General features: G+C 38.8%; 2 protein-coding genes across 5 annotated transcripts in view; both read right to left on the bottom strand.

Moving 5' to 3' along the window:
* LOC139985126 (NLR family CARD domain-containing protein 4-like) overlaps positions 1–23,728 on the bottom strand; it is a 100,874-nt gene that overhangs the window by 22,245 nt on the left and 54,901 nt on the right. The window lies entirely within an intron of this gene.
* LOC139954622 (uncharacterized) lies at positions 214–18,402 on the bottom strand. Of its 3 annotated transcripts, XR_011788137.1 has the most exons (9): positions 17,651–17,800; positions 11,157–11,453; positions 10,464–10,769; positions 7,082–7,184; positions 5,372–5,755; positions 4,438–4,621; positions 3,611–3,696; positions 3,191–3,284; positions 2,078–2,204 (listed from the first exon to the last, which is right to left on the bottom strand). XR_011788137.1 is itself a non-coding variant. In XM_071954521.1 (8 exons), the coding sequence occupies exons 1-8, from the start codon at positions 17,674–17,676 to the stop codon at positions 1,923–1,925; spliced, it is 1,668 nt and encodes a 555-aa protein (XP_071810622.1). In that variant the 5' UTR covers positions 17,677–17,800; the 3' UTR covers positions 214–1,922. The 3 variants fall into 3 exon arrangements, 2 of the variants coding, with proteins under 2 accessions (XP_071810622.1, XP_071810621.1); XM_071954521.1 differs by lacking the exon at positions 3,191–3,284 and having other exon boundaries at positions 214–2,204; XM_071954520.1 differs by lacking the exons at positions 2,078–2,204; positions 3,191–3,284; positions 3,611–3,696; ... (3 more) ...; positions 10,464–10,769; positions 11,157–11,453 and adding an exon at positions 12,741–17,300 and having other exon boundaries at positions 17,651–18,402.

Here is a 23,728-nt window from a genome sequence, read left to right on the forward strand (position 1 = left end):
GTAGAATGACGTCATGCGACATTATACTGAAGCCACTCATTCTACTGACGGCGCTTTGCTTGTACGGCAAGAAAGTACCGGAGCATAATACAGACACTACGTCTCGGACATAACTAAAGTGACAAAGTTGACATAAATCACTCGAAATGTTAGAGTTCACTGGTAAAATATAAATCAAGAAATAATGAAACTTGAGGCTAAATTATTGCACTGAAAACATAAATTGGTCATACCGACTAATATTAAATTAGTCAGTATGGTGCCTCTACTGACTAAGCAACTGCTAGTCCATCATTACCGACTAGTTTATGCCTAGTCAATCCTGGCTGGACTAATATAACTGACTAATGTTAAATACTTCACCGACTAATCGCATTAGTCAGTCAAACTAGTCTGTATTCCCCTGACTAGTTTGTGACCACCGACTAATTAACGAACTAGAATATAAATTAGTCGGTCATTCATCGACTAGAGTTTGACTAACGTAGCGCTAGTCAGCGTGGTGCCTCTACCGACTAATTTAAGATGCCGCCTCTAGTCAGTGATCCCCGACTAAGGTAGGCCTCTAGTCAGTGATCCCCGACTAAGGTAAGGCCTTGTCAGTAAACAACCGACTAAGCTAGTGGACTAACTACTGTACTAGTCAGTCCATGGTTTACAAATGATTCTGGCATGAAATTCATTCAAACCAATAAATGGATAAAAGCAGAAACACCAATGAATCAAGTTCTGAAGGTATCGTTTATTACAAATACTAGTAACTACAACATATGATAACAAATACTAATACCTACAGCATGTGATATCATATCACTACAACATGTGATATAATAAAATTTACTCTCTAATTAATCAATAACAACATAGATAATGTAATAGCATGTGTAATGACTTAAAACTGGTCCTTATTAAAAGCTCTAATACAAGGTGCATACATTTCAAAGAATACAATCCTACACACGCATGACCATAGCCTCTGTATATAGCACTTGAAACTGGTCCTTGGTGAAAGCTCTAATACAAGATGAATTTTTTTCAAAGAATACAATACTGAATACAATCCTACACATGCATGGCCATTGACCATAGCCTCTGTATAGCACAGTATGAATTCACTTTAAGAAATAGTTTATAGATAAAAAATACATGATACAACAACAGCAGACCATAGTGTTACAGTACATTTCATAAATCTTGTTTGAAAGCCTGAATGAAATGCGAAATGTACTGTGTGCAAATTGTCTGCTATTGTGGACCAGTATATCGCACCTTTCACAAGTCTGTGAAGATTTTGGCAAGTTTAGGCACATTGATAGATTTGTTTGAAACATAGATGATACCATTTTTGGCAAGAAACTTATTCATGGAACCTTGACCGTTGCTCAAACACACATAAACCTAACCCCTACTGCATATAATTGTCTGCTATTATGGAACATCCTATGTGGGATTTGTTTTCATGGTCCAGCTGTAAAGATTTTGGCAAGTTTTAGTCACATTGGACAGTCTTGCTTGGAGGTATATTACGATATCTGACTAAAAATATAAATGGAAATGGATAAACTTTCACGAAGCCCTGACCTTCGCTCAAATATACAGGTAATCATTTGGTGGGAGTTGTGACAACTACTCTTCTATAGAACCCTGTGTCAATTGAACATGTTAGATTAACACAAAGGTACAGAAAATTGTACAGAAATCTTAAAATGGAATTACTATCATTAAATTGTTTTCCATGACAAAATTAGTATTTTCCATGACCCATTACCTTTCAATTTGACAATATGACCATGATGGATGGGCACCACAAAACATCACAAAGCTGCATTGAACATGCAACAAATACTGGCCATATTACAAAATATTATAAAATTATGTAATGGACAAATGGTGTTATCACACAAAGTAGCAAGTATATCACTTTAACATGCATTTAGTTTGTTAACTTGCATCCTTATTGTCCTTGCAACAGGGAGTTGATCATCGATAATCAGGATTATCCGCTGAAGGAATATTAGCGAGTTGCTCACACATGTCGGATAGCTCAGATTGAAAACGTAAAAGGATTCGATCCATAGAGTGGATGCTCCAAGTATTGTAGTTGAATGGGCAACATCAGTCCCATCTACCACAAGAGTAAATTGTTCAGTTTTGTAGGGTGTGGCTGCATCCATCCTAATGTACACATGACTGGGATTTACGGCCTGTAGAAAAATATATGAAAAACACAATTGGTAACTTGTGATATTGCCAAAGAATGTTGTTGATATGGATTACCCAAAATGTTCATCATCATCCAGATCTCATTTTAAGGATTGGGTAACAATGAGATCTGGATGATGATGAACATTTTGGATAAATCCAGTGGCCCACTTGGGATGAGGCAGCAACTATTTCATGTATAATTTAAGCAATAGATTTCTTGAAAGTATTGACCCAGTATTAGAAAATTACACCCATAGACAGTGGTGGCTCAAGCCATAAAAATTGAGGGTGACAAAAGAGTGGCAACCCAAAATATTTTGGGCTGCAAAAAAGAAAAAAAAAGTGTCATTTTATGGCCAGCACGTGATAATTTTCGACAATCTGGGGGGCAACCGGGGGCCCAAGAAGAAAATGCCCCCCATAGCCCCGCCACTGCATATAGATGGTAAGTAATGAGGGATCCATCTGTGGGAAACACAGCGAGTACTGAAAATGTTTCGCTAATGAACATGGCAGGAGCATATATCGTAGTGCAGGTCTGCGTTAACAAAGATGTGCATATTACCAATACACAGTCACCGGCATCACCCTTATGATGATGTGCAATGTGTTGCGTTCGACTCTCCCATTTCTCTTGACCTCCAAGAAAAGTTATGATTTTACGCTATCCTGATGCAGCACAGGTAATACAGAGTTACTTTATTTTTTACTGCACCTCAATAAATTATTGAAGGAATAAAACTATAATACGGAGTAGTATCATCAAACACAATTAGATGTTGTCAGCCAACACAGCAATAAAACAATGCAGAAAGCCAGTCAAACTTTATCAAAGCATAAAAACCGAAGTGAACGCTTTAGGAGTAGCAGAACGGAGCCTGCAACTCACCAACCGTAACATTCTTTTTTTTCAACGAATGTAGAATGTAGAAAAGATCCTTGATCCTTGAGAACCAATATTTTCTGATAAAGTAACTTAACTTGCCTCTTCGAAAGGATTAGGCCTACTGTACATATTTGTCTTCTCATGCCGTCATCTGCAAAATCTACGACAATCGCAACCCACCACATGTTTATGCCTATGTTGATGAAAACAAATGCAAGAACACGAGATTTAGTGCAATAAAAGCCACTATTGGTGCCTGATTGCTGTTAGTGAGTTGATAAAACATCACCAAAAATGTTAGTTTCTGTGCGGCCTTTAGGTGTTAGGCTAACACCACTGTTAGTGAATTCTACCAACTGTTCACTCTTGTGCTCCCAAAATTTGATATTGGTACTGATAGTGATGTTGTTAATGCTAAAAACGCTTCTGTGCAGTTGCTCCTAGTCAACCATTGCACTTTTCACTAAAAGTGCATTTACTATGGTATAAGAGAAGTACTGATAACTGAAAAACACTCACCGTTTTGTCAACTGGAACAAAGATGTCAGTGATCAGCTCTTGAAAGAGCCCAGGGATAGAAAGTAATGCAGCCTCCAAAGTTGCTTCTGTAGAAAAATGAAAAGAAAAAGAAAGGTAATTACTATGTATTTCTTTTAAAAATTTAAGGAGCCCAGTGAGTTTATTGACAGCTGAGGAGAGAATACACTGCTACTTTTTCCTCCAAAAATATTGCTGTATGAATAAGATACAGTTGAGTGGTTTGGCAGAGAAGTTATATTAATCAGGATTGGTGTGTTCTTAACAGCTTATGGTATGCACTCACTTCAACAAGGAACACAAACCAGAATCCTGAATTAGTCCTTCTTCTCTACCACACAAGTGTAATTATTTTTGGGTCAGACAGGATGGGACTGCACACACTCACTGAGCTCCTGGTACACAAGTGCAAACATTGACCTCGCGTAGTTTGGTAACCGCTGCAAGATCGCAATGTTACTGCCGTCGGCAACATGAGCTAGAGTTAAACACCCCTAACCCCACTCCTTTCAATGTTATGGCGGAAACCCTGTCGTGTTAGAGATAAGTCACTTTAAAAATAGCCACAACTTACCTGGCTTGGATATATGAGAGAAAAAATAGGAAATTGCCGAGCTCTAATCAATATATTTTTCTCCACCTGTTATTATTAGCACCCCAATACCTACCTGTATGTCTCTCCCATACATTCTAGTTCACAGGAATCTAACATTTTTCCACCTATAGTGCAAGGTGACATCCAGTAGGCAGCCACATTGTATTGGATTTTAATGGGCTGTTATATATCATTATGAAATGAATAATGGTACCTGCTTGGTCTTTCTCTGCCTGGAAGAGAGGTATGGCAGAAACAACCTCTTCAAAAAATCTGTGAGGGTTCCTCTTCCCTTGTCCTCTCCTTATCAGGGCAGTGGCGTATTTGTTTAGTCCATTCGAAAGACGCTTCTGCAGCGGGAGCACATCATCTTTTATTCTCTGCATCTCCTCTGACATCTGAAGAGAAAGGAACAATAACAAATTTATGTGAACAGTTTTACATTATCAGGGCATGATTGGTGGTGGTAAGGGGGGAGGCGGTGCAGTCGCAAAAGCCAAATCTCAGAAAGGTCCACTTCATTGCGCTAATGACACGCACACACAAAATAATGCAAAAGTGTAAAAATGGTGAACCAAAATGGCTCCATTTGGGTCATGCATCATGTTTGAAAAATTGGCAGAGCTGATGCTTCATAGTCTACTTCCCAAATTAGCCCCCCCACCCCCACAGACAGAATCATACAGGAAATCAAAATCAGTGTGTGTGTTGTTTGGCTCTCCTGAGCAGTGAAATAGCTCCCGTGAGAGTTGGAAAAAACAAAGACGGGATGGGAGCCGCTTACTTCTACCAAAGACCAAAGTGGCTCCCGTCGAATCGGCAGTGAACTCTTGCCCTTGGAAACCATCCAGGTCACGCGTCAGATATAGCGATATTTGTTTGAAGATCTATTTTCATTCTGATCGTTTCATACACATGAACTGGTGAATGTTATAGCCTAGTGTGAATTAATTGCTACTGCCTTGGCAAATACAGCAGTTAATACATGTATAGATATCAAATGACTCTGAGAAACTTGAGATTGATAATTAATATCAAATATAAAAATTAAATTAATGTCCCAAGACACAAATGAATAGGAATTGGATGCTTCTTGACGGAAAAGTTGCTTAGATCCCTTTAGCCGCCAAGCAAGAAATTTGAATTACCTGGTCCTCGTCAAATAACCAGGGGTATTTGACCTGGATTTCATCCAACGTTGGTTTGGGTTTGGATGAAATGATCCATTTTCTTCTGTCTGCCAGGGTCTTTGTCATGGAGCAGGACACTGTCTTGTAATCTGGTTGTTTTCTTCTCTTTTCTGCATTCAGCCACCCTATATGGGTGGCTATGGTCAAGTCATCCTCCGAGGCAGGGCGACTGGGGAGGTAGTTTTTCATTCCCCAGTAAGATGGGGGGTCCACCGTAGAAGGTGGAGGCGAACGTGGCTTTCGTTCTGCTTTCAACTTCTTCTTCTGCACAGCCTCAATCTTCAGGTCTAGACGCTTACGCTTATTCTGGAATTTGTACTGCAGTCTATGCTTCCATAGCATCTGAAAAACCAAAACAAACAGAAATGAATGTCTACACAATAGGCTGTTGCATGTGGCCCCAAAACAATGAACATTACCACCTAGAAAAACACTGATTACATAATGTCCTTCTCCATCAGGGAAATTCCTATTCAGGTGGCGAAGCGATTATATAACAGGGGCATGACAGCCATGAATAAATGGGCAGTTATTCTTGTTGTACTGTCACATGTTAGAACTATGGCAATATGAACCAATATGGCCAATTGGTAATTTATTAAATTCTCAGACTGATCCTCACAAAATGGATTAATATTGATTGTATTGTTGATACTGTAAGAAATAAATTAATAATGATGGATATATATATATATATCCTATGTACAAATACCTGGCAGAGTTCTAGCCATGAAAAGTTTCGAACCAGGTGGAAGATAGATGACATAAACATCTGACATGTCTACCGAATCGAGTGCATTCATGTCATTCGGTACTCCTTGGTAAACATGTCACAATGACATATATATATACATATATCCTATGTACAAAACCCTGGCAGAGTTCTAGCCATGAACAGTTTTGAACCAAGTGGAAGATAGATGACATACACATCTGACATGTCTACCGAATCGAGTGCATTCATGTCATTCGGTACTTGGTAACATGTCACAATGATGGAGATATATATATATATATGTATATATATATATATATATATATATATATATATATATATCCTATGTACAAATACCTGGCAGAGTTCTAGCCATGAAAAGTTTCGAAACCAGGTGGGAAGATAGATGACATACACATCTAAAATGTCTACCGAATCGAGTGAATTCATGTCATTCGGTACTCCTTGGTAACATGTCACTTTTGTTCATTGGAAAGCTGTTTGGTAGGGGTACATTGTTGTGAACATTGCTAAGTGTTAGTTACTTAATGAGGTAAATATGTAAATTGGGCAGGGTCCGAAACATAAATGGCCCCAAAATGCATTACCAACAACAACAATGAGTTTCCTATGTACTATGCACACACTATTTGTGTATAGCAATGGCTGCAAATACATTTTCTTTTATGAAAAACTTGAAATGTTGACACATGACTATGATACATGACTATGGATCCACTCGTGTCCGCTATCATGGTGGACTTTTGGACTAGAAACCGATCCATTTTGCAGAATCCGATGTTAAGTTATTTAACATTTAGTTAAGTTATTAATTGAGCATATACCAGCCATCAATTGGCGACTTGGCCGGGGACAGGGGGAGGGCTACAATTTTATCAAGCGCCCCTAATGGGGGGGGGGGATGTATTGATATTAAAACATACATGCAGTACCTTCTTATCACCAAGTGGCATATTTGCTGCAGGTTTGCACATCTGTGGGAACTTCGCATGTATCTTTTCAACCATGATGTCGTATTCAGTCTTGGTTGGATAGCTGGTTGGATATAATGAAAGAATATATATATATATATTTATAGTGTGTAGACTTTAGTGGAATCAGAGGCAAGCAACGGTGATCCAGCACATGCAAACACTACAAATGTGAGTTATTCTAAGTACTAGCTGTGGCAACAGGGTGGCCATGTAAATAGGTAGGTAGGATAGAGATTTAGATGCATTTATGGCTGAGCAAATGTCTTACTGCTGACAAGGGACCACCTTACTGCTGACATGGGACAACCGACTAGGCAGGGTAGGAATTAGTTGTGAGATGTGGGTTGAGGGTGGATGTGGGTAGGCCCATAATATCTTTTGGGACTGATTAGCTATTATTTTCTCTTGAAGTGCTCTGCCTACTCTAACTATAAGGGCAATTTATATTTTGCCCTATTGGCCCTACTCTGGGGCTATTTCAGAAGTGGGGGGGGGGGGATAATCACCCACAGCCCAGTATATTACCTACCCTGCTAATAGGGATTGAAAATGTACCTCACCAGGGCTTGACAAAATTTTCAAATAGGGCACAGCGTATGCCTGGTCGGTGGATTCAATTTATTAGGGGCACCCACAGCGCAAATGAGTGAAATTGAAGGGCAGGACAGTGCAACACTAAGGGCACCGACAGCACGCTTCAATTTCAGTTTTGCAATTTTTTCATGGTAGAAAGACCTAAAGTGCCCCCCCCCCATGGTGCCAGGGATCAATCAGGAACTGCGTTGTAACCCAAAAATGATCCATAATTACGTATATATACACAAAATCAGTCAATTGTAATTTACTAGCCTATGTGTTTCATAATATTATATTCCTTAGCTATATTGTGCAAATATATTTGGTGACGTACTAGCCTATTTCTTTTGTTTATATTTTACCAATCCAAGAGCGGGAATCTTTGGGTGATTTTGATCAAGTGTGTCAAAGTAATGGGCCAATTTTAAGCCAACCTCCTAATTTTTATTGAGATTCTAGTTGCAATACTGTAAAGGCCTAGCCTAGGCACGAAAAATCGCTACTGAGTGTTACTGTTGATGTGTTAGAATTAGGTTGTAAGACTTAAGACAAAAACCACCGTTTTGCTAGACCACTTACAAATTTTTCGTTTAAAGTGTGGCGTTTTGCATTGAAAACATATTTTTCCCATATCTATATGATAGTTGGCATAGTTCATACAGAATGCAAGTTACCTACTTTTTAACACGATGATGATACTGGGAATCAAATTCCTGCACATCATGTGCACTGACGAAGTGAACATAATACTATAAAACACATCTTAACACACTCTGAATAATCTAGTGTTAGGCAAAGTTGGAAAACCCCTGGGCTATTTTTATCAATGGGAATGATCGGTGCAGGAGTGAAAAGGCCTAACGTTTGGATCGATAAAAATATAATTTATCAGACGGAAAATAAATCAGTTGCAACAGCAAAATTAAGCGGGAAACAACAGAATTTCATTGACGATGTCATACATGAAAATTCAAGGAACTTTAATAAGGAAGCCTAGGCCATTTTCTTGCACAATTCCCACTTTCTCTGTCTATTTTCCACTCCGGAGTTAACACTGATACAAACTAGAAATATAATATCGTCAGCCTCATGGATGTGCATTACTTTTCGCACGCCTCAAAACACAAGGCCTGTTAATGTCGCTAGCGTTATGGCAGGGTTAGCGCTGGCTGTGAAATTTTGGGGTCCAACGATGCAATTTTGATTCATAAATCATCAAAACACTGTGAAAAGAGTGTTATTTTTGTCTTTTTGGACCCCTTAGGTGAACACAAATCTAAACTTTGGGTCAAACCCTCCCAAAAAGGTGTCTATATGACCCCAAGACCACTTGTAGCGCCAACCCTGCGTTATGGTTTCGCTCTACTCACTATATGGAACATTACTAATACCAGGGATGTAAGTGCAGCCCCCCCCCCCCCAAAAAAAACCAGAAAACTATTCGGAGAAACCGGGGGAATGTCGTCTTAACGCATCCTACTCCTAGCTCTGAATACTTACGCACTATCATTGTTAGGCTAGCTCAAAAGTATTAGCGCTAACAGATACCCCTAGTTCTGACTACTTACACACTATCGTTATGTTAGGCTAGCTCCAAGTAACGAATACGTCGCAGCGAAATCCGGAATAAAAAACAGTCTCACATTTGAAAGCGATCACGACTATCGACTATCATATGCGTATCCCGTAGATTTAGCCGCTCACAAATATCACAAGCGTTATTTCCGAAACTTATGTCGAGCACCAGCAGTTACGAATCAACGTGAATTAGGCAAGGTTTTTCAACGACAGAAATGAGCTATGGCGATTTGAAGTTCGCACGTACGCAACGATGTTCACATGGCACACACAATGTTGTACAGTGCAATGCGATGTGTAACAGGAAATGGTATTTTGGTTGATCGATGAGTAAAAATTGAAGTTAGCTTGCTGCAACGGGCCAGGCATGTTTGCCGCGTTGTGTCTTTGATATTTGTACAATTTTGTGGAACTTTATTGGAATTAAAAAAAAAACGGAAGACTTACTGTATCCCTGTAATACTAGAACGAAAGCGCAATATACAATAAGACAACGATTCGCGAGAATGAAATTTGATCTAATTTTTTTCCACAAAATATTCGCATGTTCGTCATTTCCAGGGAAAACAGGGAGACACTTTAGGTGAATGAATAATTTGAAAGGCACGGACAGCTTTTTCAGTAAGAAGAAAGGGTACGACAGCAAAAGCCGTCGGTTTTGTCAAGCCCTGCCTCACAATCACCAGTTGACTCAGTTTGACAATCTCTACTTGCCCCAACAAATTTCAATTAGTCCCCAGTAGTCCGGTATCAGGGCTGCTGCAGTCAGGGTGGTGACACTTGCTAGCAGGTATCATTTATTAAAGGCTGTCACATAATTTCAGACATCTTGGAACTACATTTTAACTAGCCCAGCATAACCCCATAAGCTTTGGGCTAATCTTTCAGTATTTTAAGTACTGGCCTCCACTAAAAGCAATAGGGACCATGTACTCACTATGGGTATTCCACCTAATAAGTATGACATGTGTGAGGCCATATAATAGCACCAAATACTGTATGTTCTTTCCCCCATATGGGCAACCTATATGTCAAGTTTGAACTTTGTAGACATTTGGGTTCTCCAGTTATCATGTTTACAAGGGCGTCACAGACACACACATATGCACGCCAGCGTGACTGCATAGATTCCTTCCGCCTTGGCAAGGAATAAAAAAAGCCAGAGAGAATTAGACATACTACTTACTAAATTCCATGGTTCTTGGTAACTGCTGAATAGATGCTGTCTAGGAAATGGCCCCTTTCTGCAGTATTCAGTGTGTCCCCACCAAGTTTCAGTTTTGAAGTTATTAAAGGAGGCTGGACTGGTACAGCAAACCCAGTGATCCAACTGACAGAAGCTTGTCTGCCTTGAGACTCTGTTGACGAAGAAGTTGCTGCAACATCCGCTACAGGTTTGAAATTGATTGCAGCATCCTCGGCAGTATCCTCAGCAACATCATCAGCCGCATCATTCTGGGGCTGCTGTACAACAGGTGGTAGTGTGTCAGTGCTGCAAAACAATTTAATGACTATTCACCTGAAATGGGATTAAATCTGGCTTACTGTCCTTGCATTTAACCAATATCTAAAACATTACTTTTCTTTTACTGCTTATCAGTTATCACAATGTTTTTCAATACCAGAACTACACGTGTTAGCAGGGTTATATATAGATATAGAACTGAATAGGCTGTTGAACTCGTTTATACAGTAGGCCTACACCACGGTTGAGAGAGGCAATCGAGGCAAAGTGCCTTGCCTAAGGACACAATGGAAAAGCTGAACAGTCCTGGGAGGATTCGAACTAGAAACCTTTAGATCTGTAGTCCAGCGAAGCTCTACTGACTGAGCTCTCCACCCTCATTTCATCATTAGTGCCACACTTACTGGTACATACCTTGCATCATTTTCTATCTGCTCAATGTCACCTTGGTTGACATTGATAGTGACAGGAAACACCACTGGCTCTTCTACCCTCACCAGAATCTTTGTGGGACCTGGAATTTTCTGATCCTCCTCTATGTCTACGTAGTCTTCAAAGTCTTTGTCAAAGAACTGGAGGATGAGAGACTTGTTCTCCAAACCAAATAAACCAGATGCAGCCTTCTCTATATCAAGCTTGGTAGCTCCTTCTGCATCACCCTCAATATGAACCCTTTTCTGGTTCATACCATATAACAACAACAATTTGTGTCTGAAAGACAATTTAACATACTAAATAAATTTGGAAGTGAACCAACCAAATCTAACTCGTCTACATCATTTTATTTACATTGTACAGTAAGTACATAGTTTCAAAGCTGTATTTGGTCACAAAGTCACAAATACATTTAACCACAAAAGTGCATTTGATATCAATAATATTTTTATCTTTTTTCCTTTCATTCATCATACAAATTTAATATGCGCAACAAAGTGGGTGTACTAAATTTACACCCACTGTACTAATGTACTAAATTTAAAAATACAAGTATACTGAGAGAAGTGTTTTAAATAAATGTCAAATGGTTGGCATTGGTCAGAATTGGATATGGCATTCAAATTGATTACAAATACTAAAGAACTGAAGACCACAATAATATTGTTCATGGCTCAGAATTGCATTGAAATTGAACATTGTAAATAAACAACTATTGACAGGCTAAAACACTGGCTAAACCTTGGCAAACCTCTAAAAGACAATCAGTTTAAGTTTGCTACAATTATCTACTTTATTCTTCATCATCACTGACTGTTGATGATTGTGGTAGAATAGAGAAGAAATGATGATGCTATGCTGGTATGCTATGCTTCGTACAGAGGTGTAAAATGGGCATACCTGTTAAAATGCCTTCCATAGAAAAAAAAAAGCTTATTTAATTCAAAGCCCAACATCATAAAAATGGAAAAATCACCACAGCCAAAAAGCTACCAACTACCAAAATTTACACAGGGAAGTACAGACTACACATAGTCACCTAAAACAGGACCTTTTGCAGGCAAATAAACTCAACAAGTACGCTAACTATCTCTTAAACCTAACCTGTAAATTGCAATTATCAGGGTTATATTTGTGAACCTAAAACCACACCAACAAGCAATATCCTACCTAACAGGAGACATGAATTGGCTTTGATTCAATAAACTGTTTTCAGTTCAATGCACAAACACACATCAAAAATAAAATGCGTTCGCCAAATAAAGCATATGTTTGTTTATATAAAACAGCAATACCATAAAGAATGCAATTTTTAATTTTTTGACAGCTCCAAACCCGGCATTAATTTGCTGAAACACCTTTGGCCATGTTTTCGCTTACATTTAAAGTATTCTGTAGCCAGTGAATAGGCTAAAAATCCTACAAGGATCTATTTAGGGGACCAAGACTTCCCTTTTGCTGAGTAGAATCACACAGAGGAGGAATCGTACTCCACACATCGCCCTTTAAACACAGCATAGAGCCTAAAAGTGTCTTTTTAATCACCCTAACCCTGAAAAGTGAAGAGTCAGCTGTATTCAGGGTTCATTTTAAGTGGGATCGCACTTTGCGATGTGAATATTCACTCTGCGATGCAAGACGACACTCTGTATCGCGCAACTGCCACACAAAAAACCAAAAAAAATAGCCTAACATACTGTAGTAAAGGCAAATTTGGAGCCTATACCATCATTTGTTTGGAAGATCTTCAAACGATGTCTAATTTCATTTTGATCCATTTATACAGGTGAATAGTGAAATTAATAGCCTAACACACTGTAGTATAGGCAAATTTGGAGCCGATACTGTCATTTATTTTTATTTTAAATAAAATTCAAGTTTGTAAACGAATTCTGGATTAGTTTAATTAAATAAATTACTGCGATAGTGTTACATAATGTTCATTATTAATGTTTCAATTTTGATTCACTCATCCAGGGCATTCAAAAGTAATACCCAAACTAGCTAGCACTAAGCGCCATTCTGTTATCTTCCACTTATGATCCTAACTGCAGACCTGTCAACCTGTTTGACCCCAAAATAGGGAGAATAAAAATTTTCAGGGCCAAAAAACCGGGAGAATAAGGGGCAAATAGGGAGGTTGGTAATTTTCAACTGAAATTATATAAATACTCCTAAATAAATAGTCTACAGTACCGCTCATGTGTAACTGGACATGTGTACGCGCACAGGATGAAGACGTATAAACAAGTACAATCGCGTATAAAATCGTTGACAAACAAATTGCCGCGTAGACACCTCGTATAATCCCTGTACGAGTTTATACGCAGGTTATGCTATTGTGCTCAATGAATAGGGATTAAAGTCGCCGAAAGAATTAGTGAGATGTTTGAAACAGCCGTTTCTTAAATCGTAGTTTAAGACATGATATTCACCTAGCATCGAAGAGGACGCAGGTAAAGTGTGTGCCGGCATAGAACTTAACTGTTTTTTTCGTATACAAGTAGCCTACATGCGAACTGCACACATTAGGTACGCCGCATATACAAACAAGTGACAACTTGCGTTTATTAAACTGGGGCACCAAGGCATATGCAGAGTGCACGCCGTACTACTGTACTGTATTCAGGACTCGACCAAGGCCAACGTACTATAACGACATTGGGCGAAGTCTGAGAACTGACAAAGCAGCCTGATATTGGTTGAGAGTCCCGCACAGCACTGTGCCAGCAGGGAGTTGTTATGGAACTCCCTGGTGTCAGTCATAACGTGTTTGTAAACAATCAATCTATTTTTAGATTACACTTATTACCCGAAGGGCATATGACTAACTGTTGGCTATTTTCAGAATTTCGCAAGTGATGAAACATTAAAAAACCGGGAGAATAGAATATGAAACCGGGAGGCTGGGAGATTTGGGTAAAAACCGTGAGTCTCCCGGTAAAACCGGGAGAGTTGACAGGTCTGTAACTGCAAAAAAAATAGTTCTATAAAGTATAGCCTAACAATCACTGGTAATTCCTAACCTAACACACTGTAGCATAGTTAAATGTGGATCCTTTACCAGGGATGTAAGTTTTCTGTATTTTAATTACCACAAAAATGGTATTTTCTGGTGCATGAACATACTCCAGGTAATGAAATTGATAGCACCATTTTGCATCTCAGCACTCTTTTGAGGGCAAAAATTTCAAAAGGGGAGGTGGGGACACCCACTCCCCCTCAACTACAGCGTGTACAGACAAAAGTTACTTGCTAACCATTTTGACCAAACTGCTAATCAAATCGGGATTTTGATTAGTATAAGTGGTATACCTTCCCCACCATTTACAGGGTACATCTATGATCTATCATAGATTTCGCACATAATGTCTTATTGAAATCAGATTCATACTACCAGTCTTGTATACACCAAGAGGATAATAGTTGTGCAAATCAGACGGTCTGAATAAGACAAGTGTATTACCAAATTGAACATTGTAGGCATGCAAGTGGGATATATACTCTGTATGTTCCCCTAATTTACAAAGTAAATAAGTATGCCCAGCTATAATAAAACACATATCAATCATACCAAATTTGTAACCAACATCCACTATTACTGCCAAACCCTTTGAATACCAGGTACCATTGTATGACACCTTGCCAACTGAATACACTGATTCATGCTCACCTACTAGGGGCAATATTTCATCTTGTATGATAAGTGGCAAAAGTCTCACTGGAAACATTTCACCCTTCGTATGAATTGTATCTTCAGTCAAGAAGGTTGTACGACCACGGAAAGTGGCTTGCATGAATTCATGCCTTTGTGCTAGGGTCTTACATAAATTCTTTCTGTTCTTGGTAGTCTTTGAAATTTCCTTGAAGTAATTATGCTTTCCTTCGAAGCGCAATGTCCATGTATTAATCAGTGGACCAAACTGCAATAGCACTGCTGGATAGTGTATCAAATAGTGAAACTTTGGTTTCATAGTTACATTATGAAAAAAGGTGTAATAGGAATTTAGAAAATCCTGTATCAAATCATCCAGAAACATTGAAAGTGCTGGTGTGACCTCAGCAGAAGTACAGTATTCTGTCACATCTAACAACAACAACAAAACTTTCCATGAAAGGCAGCCAATAGGAACCAAGTGGCCTACCATTAATGGTAACATACGGTTAAAGCACCACATCTGACAGGCTGTCTGCTTGACTCTGAACGTATAAAGATTGTTGGACATGACGGAGGGTTTATTCGTACGGTCAGATGCTTCATATGGAAAAGACTTGATCTGTTGATTCAAGTATTTAAGGGTGAAATACTCTTGTGAAACACAATCCTTGATTACTTCTCCAACTACCTCTGGAAGAACACCCTCAAACAAATCATGGGCCAGGTCCGGTGGTAAGCCATTTGTTACATGAAAATATGTTAGTTGGTTGAGACAGGAAGTGCCCTTTACCCCATATGTTGACATGAGTGCAGGGTTCACATGAACTGCTTGGGTCTGTTGATCATATACTTCCTTGGACCTCAATATCAATTTATCTGACAAACAAAAATGATTCTTAAGATTTGCCGTTGTGACATTACACATTCGACATACCCTCCCATGGTTAAAATGTACTTGAAACCCTCCGATTTCATGGGCAGCCAGGTTATCTGCCGACAAAAAAGAAACTGTACCACGAAACGTATGCTCCATACCATCTTTAGAGAATTGAATGCCATCTTTTTCAAGAACTTTCAGATCTTCAAGAAGAGGGAAAAAGACATTTTGCAAACCATATGTTTTTACATAGAGTGATGGGCACAGTGACACCAGTTGAATATTGCGCAATTTCGATCTATGCATTGGGTGCAGATTACCAAGCACAAAATACACTGCAGAAAATTTTAGCATTTGAACATGTGTTCCAAGGGGGTTTGCCACCGTGAAGTCATCATAGTATAGCTGTACTTGTAGACTAGATGGCTCTTCAGAAAAAAGTGCATTGCTCTTAAATTTGGAACCATCACAAAAGTCACTCAATTTATGCTCAATATGACTTGCATGCCCGCCATAAACCTCTCCCAAGATATCATCTGATTTCAACAATGCTTTAAGAGTTTGAAGAATTGGGATGTACTGCATTGTATGTTCCTTGCCATTATCATCATCCCTGCCCAGCACATATTCACATGGTTCAACAACATTGTACTGATTTATCATGTATTTCTGAAGATTTCTAGAATTTGAAAACAAGTTGAAGGCTTGTTCCAACTGACCCTCTTGAAATATTTCTGCCAAACCAAATTCATTAAGACAATCGATGTTGGTACCCGACCTCATCAGCATATTGTTGAGATCTTTCTCTAGGTTTTCTCTGTGTATCTTGAGAAGGTCGACAAATTCATTTGCTACGAATGAACAAGCTGCCTGTGGCGTTTTATGGATTTCCCTCAGCTTCATTAAAAACATTGATACTTCCCTATTAACATCAAATTCAGGGTGAGGTATTTCTATATTTTCTGGATTTCCATTTTCAACTACATGCTCATTTTGATCTACTTGTACTTCAATTGGAGGAGCATTTAGGTTATTCCGCCTTCCATACCAAAACTCATGTTTTTGCCTTATATGACGCCTAAATACACGGATATTAGAGTAACTCTTAGCACAATTGTTTATCCCACAAACAATTTTAAAGTTAGGATCATTTCCATGTTCAAACCTGTAATGCTTAATTAGTACTTCAAACTCTGGAGTACTAAAGTCACAGTGGCAACAGCTGTAAGCCATTTTACTAAAGTCCAACCATATGCAAAATAATACAGCCCCTATGACTGCCTCATGATGAGGAATATGTCTCATTTATATCCCACAAGTTAAAAAAACAATGATGAACAATTGAACATTATATACTGTGCACTTGGAAGTTGGACATGGTTATGCAAGCATTAATGGAAAAAGTGTAAATGCACGAGTACAGTCAATGTAATTGTGACCTTGTGACAATACCTTATCTTTCACATACCGTAGGCTACTTTATTTAGCCCACAGAATTTGTAATTACTGTAAGTAGCAGTGTACTACTGTTCTGCACTATATGTACATGTAGGCTACTAGGCTAGGCTACATCTGTAATTTGACATACCTGTGAACAATCAGAATTAGATTAAAAGTTTAAAAACAAATACAGACATCTCTTTCATACATTTATTTAAACATTATTTTGACTGTATACCCTGCAGTGATAGTAGTAGTAATACTAGTAGTAGTAGCCTACGGTACACTCTTCAGTACTCAGTAGGCCTGGCTATAATTAGCCTAGGCTATGCCACATGCACTTGTAACATTAGGCTATATACTTACTGTATACTATCAGTATATAGTATACAGTAAGTATATAGCCTTATTTTACAAGTGCTTGTGCCAGTTGTGGCCTATGCTACGCCTTTGCTATGATGACAAATAAAGTTACATCAATTGATCGATTTTACTCACCGAATACTTCCTTCGATCTCCATCATAACGAGGAAACGAATTTGCAGTTCCGGTAAACATGCGAGCGAACCAGTACATAGAAGTAGTACTAGTAGTAGTAGAAGTTCAAGTAGTAGTAGTAGTAGTAAGTTGAGTCTCGTCTAGCTGTACTAACTACTATATATACTGTAAGCCACAGACGTGCCACCGGCCGGCCGCATGATCGAACGCATGAACGGGATAAATCTGCATATTCAATACTTCGTTGCAATACGTGCTTATGATTGGTTCACTAAATTTTAACGCAAAACGTTGACCAATTATGTGTGGTTATTTTTACCGCGAAAAGTTGTGTAACGCTCTAGTACGAAAAACCAGTGCAGAGTCCCTGAAGGGGGTTATATGTGTGTGTGTGATTAGAGTTTTATTTATTGCAATTTGTTTTCTCTAAGGCCTATTGGAGATGGGCGACTTTTTGTCAGCCTAATGGGTTTAGCTCCTGTTACTCTTTTTGTTCTTTTCAATTTGTTACGTCCATAATATCATCTCCAGGGGCGGATGCAGGATTTCTCCAAGGGGTGGGGGTTTGAGGTTTCCGCCCGACAGTGAATGGCTGTCACGGGGAGGGGGTAAAAAATTAATGGGGATTAACCACCTCACCCCTCCCCCTTGGATCCGCCTCTGATCCCTGTTATTTTTGTATTGTGAACATATTAGGCCTATGTGCAAACAAATATAAATAAAACAAAAACAAGAGCAGGCTTTAAAACCTTTATCACAACAATGTTATATGCGTCATGGAGCAGTCATGTTCCATAGGCGTAGGGAAGGGGGACGAGGGGCGACCGCCCTCCACTCTCGATGATGGGGGAGTCTCCCTCTTTCGCCCCCCCCCGATTTGGATTGCATGCTAGAATATATATAGGCCTTCAGCCTGTAATATTGACAACCATTGCACCATTTTGCATTTAGAGCACCTCCCCCAGGTAAATGATAAATAAATAAGTTTCGCCCACACCCACTTCTGAAAAGCTTCCTACGTTCAACAGTTTGGGGGAAAAAAACGAAAGGAGTGCATGTTTTATTTTATTGAGATGTCCCAGTGCCCTAAAACTTTAAAAGTGATAGTCCAAACTATATTTTTTTCTCTTCCAACAGCACAATAAAAAGAATATTTAGTGTCTTTTTTTCTACTTTTATTTATTTATCAACCTCCAAGCATTGAGCAAAAAACCTTCCGAAAATCGTTGTTTTTACCCTATCAGTATACGAAACCCTATGACGTCACGAAACGTCATGCATAAAGTGTTAGAGAAAGAAGCACTTTCCGCGTAGCTAGCTGCGGACTGACTGTGCAGTGACAAACAAATCCCGAGTCCTGGGGCTGAAATACATGGGTGCTGCATGCAACTATAAAAGGCCTATACCTAGACGGTATATATATCTTCGCTGCGTGGGCAACTTATTAAATGTTGTTTGTCGGTTAACTTAGTTGGTTACTTAGTCAGTCTGAAATGCTAGTCGGTCAAGTTAGTCAGTCCAGACTTGCTAGTCGGTCGAGGTTATTGGCGTTAGTCAGTACCCATAAACTAGTCGGTCGTAATTATTCCCTAGTCGGTCTTGACTGACTAATTGCCGTGACTACTCTAGCACACTTTAGTTAGTCGGTAGTGACTGACTAGTGTACTGACTAGCTATTCACTAGTCCGTAGCGTTACTGACTAGTTTATGTTTTCAGTGTGATTCTTAATCTCAAAATAGTTTTAACATGCTACAAATTACATTTTTCGATGTAATGGCGGGATGACAAACCTGCAAACACTTGTACTTAAACGAAGGAAGAATGGAATGGAGTGGGGTAGGAGGGTCGAGTACATAGCAACATTCTTTACTGGGCAAAACAACTGATCCTCCCGGGTGATTTCAGTAAAAAGTTAAACACATAATGTTGTAATTACATGAACAAGGCAGATATACCAAGATTCCTTATTATTTAACTATTTTTTTCATTATTACCCTTCAATAATGTTATCACATTGCACGCATTGTTTTTTTGTCATTGATCTAAATCACATTGTACAAACTTACAACATTTTTGTGGAGTTGATAAGAATTTTCTTAACCATTACTCAATCGAATCTTCCTATTCAACGATGTTCTCAATGAAGAACTGCATGTGTACCAAATTTCAGACTTCCTTCATACCAAGGTGTTGCTACAACTTCCTGTTTATACTTTATTTAGAAACACACCAACGCGATATTCATTCATTCGCAAAAGAAATGTTTCATGGAAGCACAAATACTGAGGGGTAGTGGAGCATGTGACTTTGATTTTACGCAAGAAACCACTAAACTGAAATTATGTTAAACCTCTCAAAATGAATACTCTGTGCGTTCCCCTTCACAAATTAAAGTATTTGATTGTTTTCAACAAAAAGTTTCTTTATACCGGTACTTTTGAACTGCATGTTTATCATTATTATTTTTTAGTAGCAATGTTTTAGACATGAATGCACTAGTAACAAAAACACAACAACAAGAGAGTACTTTTAATTACAAAGTTGGGAACTAGTAATTTCCATTAAAAAACGGAGGCCACTTTCCAGCGTTATAAGGATAGTGGCAAAGCATGTGCCCAATCATCCCCCCCCCCACGCTTACCCCAGCCATCCCTATTTCACGGCTCCATCGCCCCTGACACGGTAAATGGACGGTATTACGCAAACATTTGCAGTGAAGTCCACACTAAGTGTCTGTATTCTGGTGACTTAACCTACAAGTAAATATACCAAAAATACATGGATTGTGGTGTGACATGTGGGGATTTTACAACAATCGTTTTTACCTCTTTTTCAGCAATCCGATTTTTTGGGTCATATCATTTAAAATTGTATTATTTTATGTCAAAACCATTAAAGATCGACCACACACAGATCTGGCATGGGGTCGATATGAATTAACCTTGAATCTTTGTGGTAGCATATTATTCATTATTATTGTTATGATTGCCTAGAGTTTGGTAAAACACAAAAAATGTTGTTAAAGGGGAAATTCGTTATAATATCACCTTCTCCTTACAATATGACGACTCATCAAGCTAAGCTGTTTTTCAGTCTGTCTCATCTTACCCAAATACCGAACCCTTAATACTAAAACTAGTATGTATTCTGTGAAAAGAATATTTGACAGCCCTGCTAATATGTTGTTCACTTCAAAATCTAAGAGAAGGATAATGTGCATATACAAACGTGTTGTCTGTAAGATTCCTTACTACAGCAAGTTGAGCTTGGCGAGCATGAAATGAAATTATCTGGATTAACCGGTAACAGATATAAAACATAATTTCCAATTAATATTTTCAAGTCTAGCTCAGTATCACCCTACCTTTTACCTGCATTGCACAGCTCTATGTAAAACACCACTCTGGCCAATGTAGAGAAAATGTAAAGGTTACGTACCTTGTATCTAATTAGCATAATAAATGTATATTTACCGAACAGTTGTAAGTTTGTTTTAATGTAAAAGCTTTTTCTTTACAATCGTTTGTTTTCTGTATCTATTCATTGAGTGCAGCTGAAAGATGCGCTTTAAAAATATTTCACTAATATTTTATATAAAGTAAGGGCCATATATAGCGGACTCATCAACTCAATGACACATGTAGGCCATATAATAGAAATATTGATGAACTATAAATAATTTGACCTGTCCGCTGCTACAGCATTGACAATTATTGAGTTAAGGTTATTTTATTCATAAAACGGGTCTCCCCTTCCATCGGACGCGAGCATCCAAAGAAAACCATGTTAGAAAGGGTAAACACTTCATGGTGCTTTGAAAGGTCAAACCAATGTAAGCCTAAAAAAGTTCTCTGACTATTAAGACGAGGACGAAAGACGAGGCTTTTCCCCTAACACCAATGAGGCTGGTCACATGACTGGTTGAAATATTAATGAAGTCAACTCTAAATAATGTCAAATGTTGCCAGTCGGGGAAATTGGGTACTTGGCCCCACCACCCATGAAATCGTGCAGACGCCACTTAGCGGGAACCTGAAATTGTTAGGGTCCTGATTTGTTTCTGACCATAATTTTTGTTTGGTTCCCGGACAACTCCCCCTTGGACGATTACCCACAGGACGATTACCCTCGGACGATTCCCCCTCGGGCAATTCCCACCCGGACAATTCCCAATCGTGACAATTGCCAACCTTGACAATTGCCCACCGGACAATTCCCACTCCGAACATTTCACACCCATGGCAATTTTCCCCGGACAAATTGCCCCCGGACAATTTTCCCCCGGACAATCCCCCTCTTCGGAAATTTCCACTGAGACCCTTCCCCCAGGACGTCGATCATTACATCTCATCACATTTTGGACCCCCCCCCCTGTGGAAATTTCTGCACATGCCCCTTGACCATCAATCACAAGTCGATCAATAGTTTAAAAAGTTACATTTTGGTAGGGATTGGGATCAGGTGTACATGACTTCCTGGAAATATCTTTCCAGTTAATATCCGCTCAAAAATTTGCCCGCTTATACAGCGTCTTTATCAGTTGCCATATGCTTGCATCCACATGTGTATTTTTCGACAGAACTAGGATATTCAGCGTTAATGCTGTGTTAGTTTTTGCGCAATTTGAATGCATGATAGATGGCTAGACCAGAGAAATGTTGGCGCGCTTCGCGTGCACTAGTTAGGTTGATACTGTGATAGCTCTCATCTCTCTTCGCATGCATTTTAGCTAGCTACCACATAATTTTCCGCGCGCTTTCGCGCGCATTAGCTGCACTGTTCATGTCATAGTCCTTTCATTTGCTCATTATGTTGACCATGTATGGTAGTAGCAACTACACATTCTTTGTGCGCTCGGCGCGCACCAAATGTACATCTACTATGATATTTTTACGCATTTCGCATGCATGGTAGCTCGCTAGAACAGATGTTTGCGCGCTTCTCGAGCGTTTTTATCCTTAGTTCCATGCATTTTTGATAAACATAATGCAGGCTACACCAGCAATCTCGGCACTTGAACATGACCTATATGCGTGTCATTATGTACCACTCTTAAAGTGCGCCATTCTGCTCGAAGAATAAATATGTAAACAACTTGTCACTCTGGGAAGAATGCTCTCTTAATTCAAAAGATTGAAACTAGTGACCAATCAAATAACAATTGAAAAACGTTTGAGATTTTCAATCAAATTTATTGATAATCAATCATATTAAATTCAAATTTTTCAACTTTCCATTGGTCCCTAACTTTCATTCTTTTAGATTCATTTTTCATTTTTTTTTTATTTTAGAGAGTGATATATGTATCAAAATCATCAAACAATAGTTACATTTATCATTCAGACTTAGCCATACTTATATCACTATATTACTTTCATTTATTTGATTCATTGAATACGTAATTTTTTCTATACACAATAATTGCAAGTGTAGCTTTAAAAGCTTTAAACGTTTTATCAGGTAACAAACACCACTTTGTAAATGTATATCAAATGGGCGAGCCAGTGTGCTCGTCTTCCAATAAAAGAGAAAAAAAGGAGCCTGCAAATAAGCAGAAAGTCCATTCAGGTTTGAGTCCCAGTGAAGCTGTTGGTCGATTGTTCGCCAGTTGGAAATCTTATCGATTTTATGAAGTTCTATTTTCTGAAATATTATTTCATGCTTTAATTTACAGTGTGTATATTCTTTAAAAAAAATCTAATTTGTGTGAATTTTTTCCGTTTTCAGTATCGTGGGAAAAAATATTGCTCCCGTTTACGCCCAGTGCGGTACGGTTGACATCAGCATCAGAATTGCTCTGTAAACAGCAAGAATTTGCAGTCTTTTGTTTTGCGTAATTTATGTTTGAATTCTTGAAAGTTTTAAAGTCGTTTTTGCTCGTAAGACAACTCAACCATAAACGATCCACGACTCCGTCTCCAATTTTGTATGTCTCAGGTGTCTACAATACCCGCCAAAAATGATGGGACAACAGTACCATGAATACAGTGCATGCATATTGGCTGTCTTTAGAACTCCCCACCCCCCCCCCCCCCCTCAATCAATGTTGGGGTTGAAAACGCCATGTTGGTCTCACA

The sequence above is a fragment of the Apostichopus japonicus genome, chromosome 17 (genome assembly GCF_037975245.1).
Source record: "Apostichopus japonicus isolate 1M-3 chromosome 17, ASM3797524v1, whole genome shotgun sequence".
In the NCBI taxonomy this organism is placed as follows: domain Eukaryota; kingdom Metazoa; phylum Echinodermata; class Holothuroidea; order Aspidochirotida; family Stichopodidae; genus Apostichopus; species Apostichopus japonicus.

Coding starts and splice junctions, on each gene's coding strand:
- LOC139954622 (XM_071954520.1), bottom strand. CDS start 17,017: ATGAGACATATTCCTCATCATGAGGCAGTCATAGGGGCTGTATTATTT.